This window comes from Phyllopteryx taeniolatus, chromosome 6 (assembly GCF_024500385.1).
Source record: "Phyllopteryx taeniolatus isolate TA_2022b chromosome 6, UOR_Ptae_1.2, whole genome shotgun sequence".
In the NCBI taxonomy this organism is placed as follows: domain Eukaryota; kingdom Metazoa; phylum Chordata; class Actinopteri; order Syngnathiformes; family Syngnathidae; genus Phyllopteryx; species Phyllopteryx taeniolatus.
In genome coordinates, this window is record NC_084507.1 from 14,953,380 (window position 1) to 14,966,622 (window position 13,243).

The following is a 13,243-nucleotide window of genomic DNA, read 5'->3' on the forward strand; positions in this document are numbered from 1 at the left end:
GTAAAGCTAAATGAAGTTCAGCACTGTCCGAGCAATGCATCCACAAAACGCAGCAATAATAATGAATTTACAACAATGACATCTTCCAAAGAATCCATCTTTCCCCCCAACTGGTTGTCCTTGAAAACAGAATACAAATTTTGTAGAATGTTATAGAATCATCACATACAAGGGGGCGCCTACGTCATATCGAAGCAACAGTTCTGTTGTTGTAATACTGAATTCCAATTTGGGAATGACAGAACTTAAGTATTTCAGGTTTAAGTCAGCATGTCTCAAGTCAAGCCATGGCGTGCAACTCCCAAGTCCAAGTCAAGTCTCAAGTCATCCAAACAGTGACTTGAGTCGACTCTAGTCCAAGTCGCGATGACTCAAGTTTCCATCATGTTGACCTAAAATGTGCTGATTTAATTCCTCATCATGGTAAAAAAAGATGAACAAATGTGGGGATTCCTCTATTTGCTTGTGCTGACTGACGTCATAAGAGAAAAAACACATACGTGTCTCCGTCTTCATCTTGCCGAGTAGCCAGCGCGATGCAAGCCAGCAGGTTGTGTGTGGGGTGGAACCCAAGATGGTCCAACTCTGGGTAGTGGTACACTGGGTAGCGACCTGACAAACAGAGCAGCACGATCAGCGGAGTATTTGACTTGGAGCTGACCCCAGTGAGCTACTTTAGTTAAAAGGGGAATCACTGACTGGACATTTTCTCAATGACTCGACTGCTGCGTGAGGCCCTGAGACGAAGGGGCCATGTGTCACTTAACGTATAAACCACATGAGGAAGTGCGTTTCTCGTGAGACACAGTGGGAATTTGGACTACATTAGGTATACCAGCACTGTCTCATGAGAGATAGCTAATACCCCTGATATCTGATTGACGGTATTATTTTAATGTTAATAAATGCAGTTGTTGTGTGGACTGAATCATATTGATAACTGCAATTTACATTTTTTTAAGGCGGCACGGTGGACGACTGGTTAGAGCGTCTGCCTCACAGTTCTGAGGTCAGTTCAATCCCCGGCCCCGCCTGTGCGGAGTTTGCATGTTCTCCCCGTGCCTGCGTGGGTTTTCTCCGGGCACTCCGGTTTCTTCCCACATCCCAAAAACATGCATGGTAGGTTAATTGACAACTCTAAATTGCCCGTAGGTGTGAATGTGAGTGCGAATGGTTGTTTGTTTGTTTGTTTGTACCCTGCGATTGGCTGGCAACCAGTTCAGGGTGTACCCCGCCTCCTGCCCGATGTTAGTTGGGATAGGCTCCAGCACGCCCGCGACCCTAGTGAGGAGAAGTGGCTCAGAAAATGGATGGATGGATGGACATTTTTTTAACTCCATCATGGAGCTAAAACAACGTGTATTGCATAGGTATACCTAATGTTTTGTCCATTCGGTGTGCAGAATAATGTTAATGGTGATCCCAATAAAAAGTAAATAAATACCCATTTTATTTAATACTTTACATATAATAATCATCTTCTTTCCCTTTCGGCTTAACTCTATTCAGGGGTTGCCACAGCCAATCATCCTCTGCATCTGCTCCATTCTTATATTTTTAAATATGTTTTAACAAAAAAAGTAGATTTTATCATTTAAATATGATTTATTAAATTAAATAGTCCATTCACCCATCCATCATTGTTCTGTACTGCTTATCCTCACTAGGGTCATGGGTGTGCTGGAGCCTCTCCCAGCTGACATCAGATGAGAGGCAGTGTACACACTGGACTATTCAGCAGTCAATCGCATGACTTAAATTAAATAATCATTACTAAAAATATGAAATACATGTTTTTATATTTATAAAACAGACTATAGGTGTAAGTTCTACTAGATATTTATCAATAATTACATTTAATAAAATACAATTTAATTTGACAATAATAAAATCTAAAAATGTGTTTACAAAAAGAACATTATTTTCTAAGTGTACGAGGCAGAATCAGCAGAACTATTCATGACATGAATGGTAATTTTAAAATGAGACGTTTAGAGGTCAAATTAACTTCGCCTGTAAAGGTCATTTTAGGTTTATTCTGAAATTGGACCCAAATGTCCAATATCCCTAACTTTTTGTGAGTAGTGTAGGCCTATATAATTGGACCATACAATAAAACACAGTTATATTTGAATGACAATGGTATATGTAATATATAAAATGCCTGTTACAAAAATGTCTTTGCTCTTTTTTATAATGAGTCTGAGCATCATATATGATATACATTCTAAATTTCAATGAGTGCCCTAACTACCCTAACTTCACTGTAATGAGTCAATGTACTCACCATAAGTGAACGAGGGTGCGATGTGGACCGGACAGGCGTCAGTGCTCCGCGGAGCCTCCTCAGCCTGCATCGGGGTTACCGGAGCAACGGGCAGCCGAGCCTCCGCTGTCCCCTCCAGGTGGCTTGGTTCCCTCTCCCGGGGCGGCGCGTCAGCCTCTCCCACACGGGAAAGACCCTCCGCCTCTCCGGAGGCTCGCTCCTCCGGCTCCGCCGTGATCGGCCGTTTACGAAAAGGAAGCCGGAGCGAAGCTTTGTCCGCCGGCCTCTTGCGAGAGGAGCCCGGGGCCGGGGGGAGCGTGCCCGAAGTGTGAGACGGAAGCGCAGGTGAACGGACCGGATCCCTCCGGCAACCTCCGCATTCCGGCGCCGCTGTGGACGAGGTGTCCCCCCGCTGGCTGGTGCTCAGGTCCAGCGGCGACGCGGCGAGCGAGCGGCCGTCACCGTTCATGGTCATGATGACCGTCGGCATCGACCGGGGGCGAGGCGCGCGTTGCCCGGTCAAGAGACTCAGGTGCGTCCCGGTGGTTTAGTGGAAATCTGGTAGCATTAAACAACCGGACGGATCGCTCCCAAATCCGATCATCACGAAGAAAAATCCCTTTGGAGTCATTGGTTTGTTTTTGTTTTTTGTTTTGTTTGTTTGTTTTTATTACAAATTGAATTATTCAAAGTGGAAAATAGAGCCACCACAGCTTTTGTGCTGATTGTGACTTGTGCATTGCGGGTAGCGCGGAGCTGCCTAAGTGCTCTTCACCGTTGCTTTCCTTTTAAAATGAAAGTGAGCGATTATAACTCATCACTGACGCGCGTGCGTGCGCGTTTGCTTGTGTGTTAGAGAATGTTAGGGGGAGTACAGTAAAGTGTCCATTACCAACTTTTGTGGTATCAGCTTTGCATACACAAGTTTAAAACAGAATGTAATAGCAATGATATACAGCAGTGATGATTTAAAGTGTGGTACACATACCACTAGCGGTACACATGTTCCCTCTTGTGGTACACCAAAGAATCACCTCTTAAGTGCAGTTCAGTTGTATTGCACTTTTGGGGAAATTTTAATCTTTACAAACAACAGTATTTGTTGAAAAACCTTTATTTTTGCACAGTTTTTATTGAACTCGTATAAGTGCAGTGTTAATGTTCAAGCTGCATAATGTTACAATGGCAGTCAGTTCTTTGTTTTTGGGTCTGGTGCCGCCCATTTTCCTCTTGATAATACCCCATAGATTCTCAATGGGGTTTAGATCCGCCGAGTTGGCTCATGAAGTCCTCTAAAACATTCTGGTAAACTATTGCGGTGACCTTGGATTTAAGAAAGCAGAGTTTACCAACACCTCAAGCAGCTTGGGTTCTGTTCTTCACCTATCTTCCTCCAAACCCTTGAACCTTGATTCCCGAATGAAAGGCACACTTTACTTTCATCGGAAAAGAAACAGTCCAGTCTCCTTGGCTCAGTTGAGACGCTTCCTACGTTGGCTCAGACTCAGAAGCGGCTTGACCCCAGGAACCAGACAGTTGTAGCCCATCTCCCCATCAACGCCTGGCTTTTTCCACAACCACAATCTAGCTTTGCACTTGAACCAATATATCTGATTAAAATGTGATGCATTTAATTTGGCTTTGTGTACTTTTTAGTGTGTGGGGGAGACAGGTGTGCCCTCCCATCAAGATTAGAGAAAGGCTACCTGGGAACACTGAATGTTTTGCTCATTTTCAATTCAATTTCTCACCACTGGAATTTTAGTTTACTGATCCATAGGGGGTACGAGTGGTGCGCACATGTAAACTCTCAGCAGGGATCATCAATGGTGTCCATTGTTTCCGAGCCCTCGGGCGGTCATGTGCCTCCAGGCCAAAGCGTAACGAGAAAATGTGAGCATAAAAGCAGATTCTCCAATCAGTCATGCAATCACACACACACACACACACACACTAACATCTCCTGATGGTGCTCCACCCTCTCAAGATGTTCGATTTACCCAGGGGCAATTTGGTACTTTCCTGGTTGCACTGAAATGTGGAGTTGGCCACGTTTGGTGTTTAAAGTCCCTAAAACACCCTGACAGCATATATCGTCACTTATGATCATCTGTAAAGTACCACACAAAGTGATGTTTAGTACATTCGTTTAGAGCTTTAAAAATGCTTATATGATTAGAATTATTATTAGTTTGATTTGTTTCATGACCAAGCTCGGAACTCAATTTACTCTTTCAATCTCTTTGTATATGTGCATAGTGACAATAAAAAGCATTATTTTCTATTCTACTCATACAATATATCAAATAAAATTTCCCCATTGAAATCAATTTAAATGCCATTAATCTGTTGCATCCCCCGCAAAAACATTTATTTTTATTTTTTTTGTTATGACGTTTAACAAAGAAAAACAGCACTGTATTGGGGGAAAAAAAGAGAATAAAAGTTACTGTACAGTAATAAACTGGTTTCACTTTACATTCTATAGTATTCCTGAGTTGGATGTCTGCCTTTAATGGGCGTTGCCTAGTGAATGGCATCAGGAGCTGAAGTCAGGTTAGCCGTAATTATGTTGTGGCTTCCATCAGCTCCTATTTTTATTTTATTTTTTAAACTGTTTGTCCTGTTAATAAGTGATGTGTGTAAAATTTCAAAGCTTAATTGATTCACACAGATGAGCATTATCAGATAGATCATTTAAAGACGAGTACAGTGGTGTAAGTCTGTTGTAAATATTAAACTATTGTGGAACCACAACAAATGTATTCAAACATTTAGGAACTCATCCTGTAGAAAACAAGGAGAGAAATCCCCACGCCCCAGGTCTCGACATAGCCAGACCCCCCACCCAGGGCCAGAGTTTACTGGTATAAGCCTTCTAGTCTGGCAGACAACATCCCGGTAAATAATAGTTATGAAAGTAATATTTTACTCATTCTCAGCATTAGTTAATATTAATTTTCAAAGTGCCATTGCCCATTTATAACTTTAGCCAACTCAAAAATGATAACCTATGCTTAGACATTAGTGCAATACATTTATCCCATAGAAATGTGTTATTAAAATGAATACATTTACTGGAATTTAAACAGATGCACAAATATAATCCAAGTCAGATTTGATTGAATATAAATATGCATTTGCGTTAACAGTGAAAGGGATACTTTAGGCTATACTTGCTAAAGTATTTACACACTTGCAAGTGAACAAAACCATTTGTTTTGATAACATAGTTGGTATTTACTTCCTGAATAAACTTTGCCCATGCACATCCTATCCTGGTTTTTAACAGATTCATAATATAAAGGAAAAAAGGCACAAAACATTAAAAGTTTCTGAAAAGTCATTCAGATTTGGCAATTTCATGATGTATCAACTTTAATTTAATTATTAAAAAATATCGGGATCAGCAGGCACGTGCATAGACATTTTTGGGGGCAGGTGGTGAAGCCAAAAAAGGGCACCCATCACCCGACTGAAGCACCCGACCAGGCCCAATGGGCGAGGCACGGGCACCGGACCACCGCCCCCACTGGCACAATACTAAATACTAAAAATAGGCTCTACAGGGAGCCCGCGACACTAGTGAGGAGAAGCGGCTCAGAGAATGGATGGATGGGCTCTACAGGGATTTATTAAGCACTGAACAAAGGATAGCGAAGACAAGTAAAAAAAACAAACAAAAAAAACCTATAAATATTGACTAACATGTATTATGACAGCACACAAAAAAAAACATAATAAGGAGTTACAAAAGTATAAAATGAATGTTAACGCTATAATATGCGATTTATGGCGCTCCCTAATGCTAAAATTCAGCATTACAACAAAGCCTTCGTCGCTTCAATATGACATAGGCTAAATGTCCGGCCTCCTCCTCCTCCTTTCAACCCCGCATGCTTTCTCCTTTCCCTATCGCCGTGTCCAAAATCACTCCCGGACCACTATATTGTGCACTATGTAGTGCTTATGCCATTTTGTCCAACTGCTTACTGATCAAATTCAGTGCCCTATATAGTGCACTCAAAATTTCGCACAAAAGCATTGCAAAAAGTAGTGAACAACCAACCGATGGTCACTCACCGAGTCGTGATATACCATGATGCATTGAGTCTTCAGAGAAAGAATGGTGGGACTAAATGCGCCACAGACGGAAGGAATACATTTTTCGTATAAATGTAAGTAACTTTTCAAAAAAGCTTTGACTGTTGGCGTTTTTTTTATAGCAATGCACACTAAAATCATCTCGTTTTAATAACATAACATTTTTATAATTTTTTTTTGAACCCACCGCAACAGCCTACGTTAATAATGTGCGACAGCTGTGACGTCATTCAGAGAGCACCGTGTAGTGTCCGAGAGCTGCTACGAATGAGCTCACTATGTAGTCCACTGTATAGTGCAACCCTACACGGGGAGTAGGGAGTGAGCGAACCATTTCGGACACAGCCTCAGGCTCAGTCAAACTTCGCGCTGTCCAAATATGGGCCTGCCCGTTCGTCGGTGAACCACGTCATTTCCGCTGCGTCATTTTAGAGCGCCATCAAGTGATTCATCGTGGAAATGTACAGAATAGTCAATAAATATTAAAAAAAAGTTTTGAAAAATATAGCAAGATGTGTCAAAAGCTGATAGGCTTATTCTGTATTCTGTTATCTCTTGTAGTGGCTTGGGTGAAAATTACTTTTTAAACAAAAATAGTTGTGGATTAGAGCTTTAAGGATATTTAAGAGTGTGCTTAAGGACGATTAAAAATAGTCAAAGGACTCTCCAACACATTAAATGACTATCTAGCTATCAAAATGTAGGCTAAATTGTGAAAGAGTTTCATGATTGTTGTTGTTGTTGTTAACATAGGCCAAAATCTGGCGAAGGAAATTAGCCGCGCTACAGATGAGGTTAACCAACTTAATTTTGCAATAAATAACAGCCACTAAATGTTTTGGGGTGGAGTTTCTCTGAGTGATGCGGTAATTCCTACATCGTTCACTTGATTTGGATGTACCATAAAAGTAAAGCTGTAGGTTTGCAGCGAAGCCACATCTTGTGGTGGCATTTATAGCCAAAAAGATCCCAATATTTATGGACCTGACCACTGGTATGTAGGTAACGAGAGTGGCTAACTTGGGCGAGAGGTGGTGTACACCCTGAACTGGTCGCCAGCCAATTACAGGGCACATGTAAACAAACAAGCATTCACACTTATATTCACAACTATGAACAATTTATAGTTATCAATCAACCTAGCGTGCATGTTTTTGGAAAGTAGGAGGAAGCCGGAGTTTTCTTTGCATTTAACACTTCTTTTTTTTTTTTTTTCAATGAAATGAGCCCACCTTGTGGTCGGGGAGATCATGTGCAGAGTGAGTACAGTATGGCTTTGGTGTCTATAAATCTAGTGTTCACTGCTTAGTACCCTATAAATAATTGAACAATACAGTATCCGTTTACCATTGTGGGTCTCATATAGCTGCAAAAGGCAAGCAAACTACTGTATTGGAAGCAGATCTCAATGCGATGCAGCGTATAATTAACAAGATATTGTCAGGTGGGCAAAAAAATAGTAATAATAATAAATGTAACTGTGTCAACATGTGTATGTTAAATATGTAAAATTATTTTTTAATAAAATATTGAACCCTCATTTTAAATGAAATGATTATTATATGGTCGGCACGGTGGGCGACTGGTTAGAGCGTCGGCTTCACAGTTCTGAGGAGCGGGGTTCAATCCCCGACCCCGCCTGTGTGGAGTTTGCATGTTCTCCCCGTGCCTGCGTGGGGTTTCTCCGGGCACTCCGGTTTCCTCCCACATCCCAAAAACATGCATTAATTGGAGACTCTAAATTGCCCGTAGGTGTGAATGTGAGTGCGGATGGTTGTTTGTTTGTATGTGCCCTGCGATTGGCTGGCAACCAGTTCAGGGTGTACCCCGCCTCCTGCCCGATGATAGCTGGGATAGGCTCTAGCACGCCCGCGACCCTAGTGAGGAGAAGAGGCTCAGAAAATGGATGGATGGAAGTTATCACATTAAGACGTGACAAGTTTGACTTCGGCATTGGGCTAAACAAAACGAAGCAATTTTTCCTGGTTCAGGTCACTGGCGGAGCCCTTTGAAAGTATGTGTCTTCTTTTAAATCTTGAATTTTTATAAACACTTGGCCTTGTTTTTTTTCACAGTGTTATAGAATAGTAGCATAGTTACATAGCTAGTAACTTTGAGGAAGACACAAAAAGAAGACACGCGTACCTTCACCAAACCAAAAGGACCACTCCCGTTACCTACATACCAGTGGTCAGGTCCATAGTTACAGGTCCAAACCAAAAGGAAATTCGTTTTGTTTTACCAAATACGAAAGCAAGACTTATCACGTCATAACTTATCGCATTAAAACGTGAAACTTATGTTACAATGTGAAATTTATCACATGAAAACATGACAATCACATTAAAACATGAAATGTATCATCCTGGGGATGGGGAAACGTTATATTGAAACAAAAGATGAGAGTCTCTGTACCTTGGGGGGTGGGGGGATTAAATCAACAAAGTGAGGGGCTCTGGTTAGGAGGGGAAGGGTGCTTCCTCTTCCCGCCGACGTGTCAGATGGCACGATGGCAACAACTATTTCGATTCATATTTTCCTATTCATCAGCAGCTAACTTTATTTTGAGCTACTGCTTTTTCTCAAAAGAAGGGCATTTGTGCTACGAGGGTAAGCGGCAGGCTAAATTTACAGTACTTTTTTTTCTTTTACAAAGTGGATAAATGTGGAACTGACTGGAAGAAGGAAATGTTTGTGGACTTTTACATTATGTCTGTAAGTCAGCAGGTACTACTACATCACATAGTAACTGCTTCTGTGAAACTTTTCATTTGGAGCCCAACCTGAACACTCTCTCTCTCTCTCTCTCTCTCTCTCTCTCTCTCTCTTTGCTTGCTCGCTGGCCTGTTTGTTGCTGCTGCTGCAAAAAGTAAACCAGTTTCTCCAGCTTCAAGCAGGAAGTCAATTGCTGCTGCACACAAAAAGGTGTCAGTAAGAAAGAAAAGCAAAGGCAGTATTCGGGCAAATGGCGTGGAGCACGTTTTCCGATCAACGTGCTGTGAGTTTAACGTCTCGGCCCGTCTTGACCCTGTAGACAGAAGGCATTGAGAAGCTACTAAAAGGACAGCAGAGGCTTGTTTTTGTGAGTAGGCCTACATGATCACGATGATCGTCTATTTTGACTCCAGCATGAGGTCAACACCTCTGACAGTTAATATTTTTCAAATGACATTCTAATTCAGGGCTTCCCAAAAAGGGATTTGACATAACTAAGGAGATAATAATAAATTGTTTAGTTTTAAAAAAGTAATTCATTTCATATACATTAGTTTGAGTTAGTTACGTTAGTTACTATTTTGAAAAAATATATCAATTTAATGCAATACTACTTTTGTAGGTGGTGCAAGAACAATTGAATCGAAAGTAGTGAATAATATATTAGGGGTGCGCTGGGTTCCCAATAAGGGGTGTGAGCTTGATGCTTGGGTGGGTAGTTGGATTTGTCAAATTTTTTCCCTGCAGTTTTCAAACCGAGTACATTTTCTAAATTTCTGTTTGCTAAAATTTGTTTCTACTATGAATTTATTTTAAAATAGTTTGGTTTAAATATAAATCCATATTGCAATACTAATTTTATAGGGGATGAAAAACATGTATTTTTAAATTCTGATTTTTTACAATACATTTTATATTAACATTTTTGTATTTATTTAATTTTTCCTCAAATTTAATACAAGTATACTATTTTAAATTGAATGAAATATTAAGTTTGTAAATGATCAGAGAACAAAAGTATTTCTGGGGCGTGGATTTTTAATTGTATTTTCAATTTTGTTATTTTCTAATATTCTTTCATACTTTTTTCTAAATTAATTAAAACAATCTATTTTTTAGATACACTTCTAATGTAGTACTATTTTTGTATGGGGTGCAGAAAGTATTTATCAATCTATTAATGACATTTAAGATGAAACATTAAATTATATGATAAAACATTTGTTTTGCTAATTTTTAAAGGGTTGCGTGGCATAGAAAAGAGAACCACTGTTATAATGCTATATGACTTGAATTATAAATCTTTCATGATAAGCAACATTTTTCTCAATGTTTATCCGCTGCTTCTTAGAGAGATGTTGCAGTGTCCATTTTAAACATTCCATTGAGATGCCAAGTATGCTTCCTTATCCGATAAATGTTTAATTCAGCAAAAAATGTGAACTTCATAACGTAAGGAGCAGATCAAACAGGCACATCCAACCACAGAACAGTGTTGTGATGGCAACGGCCAGCTCAGAAGATAACGTGCGTCAGCATCCTACCAATGGAGACCACATGCTGGTCAACAAAACCCTCAGGAGGTTGGAAAAACTCCACGAGTTGTGCTCGGACCCCCGGCTGAGCCTGAAGAACAGCCCGCCGTATCTTCCTGAGCTGGTCCCCAATACGGCCTCTGTGCTCCGACGGGTCTGGAAGCCCTACCGAGGCCTCGGGGCACTGATGGGCCGGGCCCCCGGGGGGGACGAGGCGGTGTACCTCAGGGTCCATGCCAGGAACCTGCTGGATAAGACGGACAGGGCCTTGCTGCTCTTTAAAGACAAGGACAAGATGTTTGATGAGACGTCCAGCGACAGGTAAAATTATTTCAAATTATTTTTGCAAACACACATTTAAGGCAAAGTGTGAAAATGGATTTTGTTTGGATGAATCATTTTACGAAATGAAACTCACCTGACACAACATTAGGTACACCACCACAATCTCATCCAGAAATCTGTCATGAGCGGAACAGAGGATAGGACCCAAAAATGCACAACTCCAAAACAAATGGACAGTTCCAAAAAGAGAGGTTTAATATACGGGCAGAGGTCGGTACACAGGCAGGCAATCCAAAAAAGGCAACAGTATCCAAAAACATGAGGCAAAAAGGTGAGGTCGATAATCAGAACAGGGTCTAGTCTTACTGTGAGTCTTTGACGTGGAAACAAGGAATGCTGGAACGCGACGACAAGGTACAACGAACTGGCGACTAGAAAGAATGAGAGACAAGGTTAAATGCAAGGGGTAATTAGGGTGAACGAGGCACAGGTGGTGAGTATGCTCTCAGGAGCAGGTGTGTATGAAACGGGGAAGACAAAAACCGGAACACACACCCATGACAGTACCCCCCCCCGTAACGGCCGGCCCCAGATGGCCCCCGGAGCCCCTGGATGCGCAACGTGGAAGTTCCGAATGAGCGAGTCATCCACGATAAACGCAGACGGCACCCATGAACGTTCCTCAGGCCGGTAGCCCTCCCAGTCCACCAGATATTGAAACTCCCTCCCCCTCCGACGAGACGACAACAGCCGCCTCACAGAGAAGACAGGGCCCCCATCCACAAACCGGGGGGGAGGGTGGGGCCAGAAGGCGGGACCAGAGGGGACTCCCGGGCTGGCTTGAGCAGGCTGACGTGAAAAGCAGGGTGGACCTGCATCGACCTTGGGAGCCTAAGCTTCACGGTGACATGGTTGATGATCTTTGTGATGGGGAAGGGCCCAACGAACCTGGGCTTCTTGGACTCCACCCAGAGTGGAATATGTTTGGTAGAGAGCCAAACTCACTGACCCACTTTGTAGTTCGGGGCCGGTGTCCTCCGACGGTCAGCAACGGTTTTGTAGGCCCGTCCCTGGCACAGCAGCAGCATCTGACGGGCTCGCTCCCAGGTCCTCCTGCAGCGTCTCACCAAGGTCAATGCCGCTGGAATTGTGGACTCTGGGGCTATGGTAGGAAATAGCGATGGTTGGTAACCATGCACAACGTGAAAAGGCGCCAGACCAGTGGATGCAGAGGGGAGGGAATTGTGAGAGAATTCGACCCAAACCAGTTTCTGAGAACAGGATCGCGGCTCCTGTGAAGCGAGACATCGGAGCCCAGTCTCCAGGTCCTGGTTCAGCCTCTCGGTTTGTCCGTTGGTTTCAGGGTGAAACCCAGATGACAGAATTCCAAAATTGCGAAAGTAATTGGGTACCCCTATCAGATACCACATTCTTGGGAAAACCATGGAACTTGAATACCTGGTCTATCATTAACTCGGCAGTGTCTTTAGCTGAGTGGAGTTTCAGGAGTGCAATGAAGTGTGCCATTTTAGAGAACCTGTCCATGACTGTGAGAATTGTGGTATTTCCTTTCGAGGCTGGTAATCCCGCCACAAAGTCTACGGAGATATCTGACCAAGGACGTTGTGGTATTGGCAGGGGTCGCAACTCCCCAGAAGGACGTTTACGAGAGGACTTGTTAGCAGCACATACCTGGCAAGCATTGACATAATTGGTAACATCCCTTCTAACATTGGGCCACCAAAAGCACTGTTTGACCACAGATTGAGTCTGTATATAGATTGAGAATTTTTGCAGATGACGTGGTTCTGTTGGCTTCATCAAGCCGTGACCTCCAACTCTCACTGGAGCAGTCCGCAGCCGAGTGTGAAGTGGCTGGAATGAGAATCAGCACCTCCAAATCTGAGACCATGGTCCTCAGTCGGAAAAGGGTGGCGGGCCCTGTCCAGGTCGGGGATGAGATCTTGCCCCAAGTGGAGGAGTTCAAGTATCTTGGGAGAATTCACGAGTTGTTCACGAGTGAGGGAAGAATGGAACGGGAGATCGACAGGCGGATCGGTGCAGCGTCTGCAGTGATGCGGACTTTGTATCGATCCGTTGTGGTAAAGAAGGAGCTAAGCCGAAAGGCGAAGCTCTCAATTTACTGGTCGATCTACGTTCCTACCCTCACCTAAGGTCACGAGCTGTGGGTCGTGACCGAAAGAACAAGATCCCGGATACAAGCGGCCGAAATGAGTTTCCTCCGCAGGGTGTCCGGGCTCTCCCTTAGAGATAGGGTGAGAAGCTCGGTCATCCGGGAGGATCCCAGAGTAGAGCCGCTGCTCCTTCACACCGAGAG

General features: G+C 42.9%; 2 protein-coding genes across 7 annotated transcripts in view; one reads left to right on the forward strand and one right to left on the reverse strand.

The window, feature by feature from the left end:
* bcl3 (BCL3 transcription coactivator) overlaps positions 1-3,065 on the reverse strand; it is a 29,131-nt gene extending 26,066 nt beyond the window's left edge. Inside the window, exons 1-2 of one of the 2 annotated variants that reach the window (XM_061777129.1) lie at positions 2,288-3,065; positions 501-612 (exon numbers count right to left, since the gene is read on the reverse strand). In XM_061777129.1, coding sequence (XP_061633113.1) covers positions 501-612; positions 2,288-2,756 — 581 coding nt within the window. In that variant the 5' untranslated portion in view covers positions 2,757-3,065. The remainder of the gene's footprint in view (positions 1-500; positions 613-2,287) is intronic. The other variant, XM_061777130.1, reaches the window with a different exon arrangement.
* A 6,170-nt stretch (positions 3,066-9,235) lies between these two features.
* The window catches only part of cblc (Cbl proto-oncogene C, E3 ubiquitin protein ligase), a 16,540-nt gene continuing 12,532 nt past the window's right edge, over positions 9,236-13,243 (forward strand). For 4 of the 5 annotated variants that reach the window (XM_061775651.1, XM_061775649.1, XM_061775647.1 and 1 more), the window contains exon 1: positions 9,241-10,941. In XM_061775651.1, coding sequence (XP_061631635.1) covers positions 10,586-10,941 — 356 coding nt within the window. In that variant the 5' untranslated portion in view covers positions 9,241-10,585. Of the gene's footprint in view, positions 10,942-13,243 lie in introns of all 5 variants that reach the window. The other variant, XM_061775648.1, reaches the window with a different exon arrangement.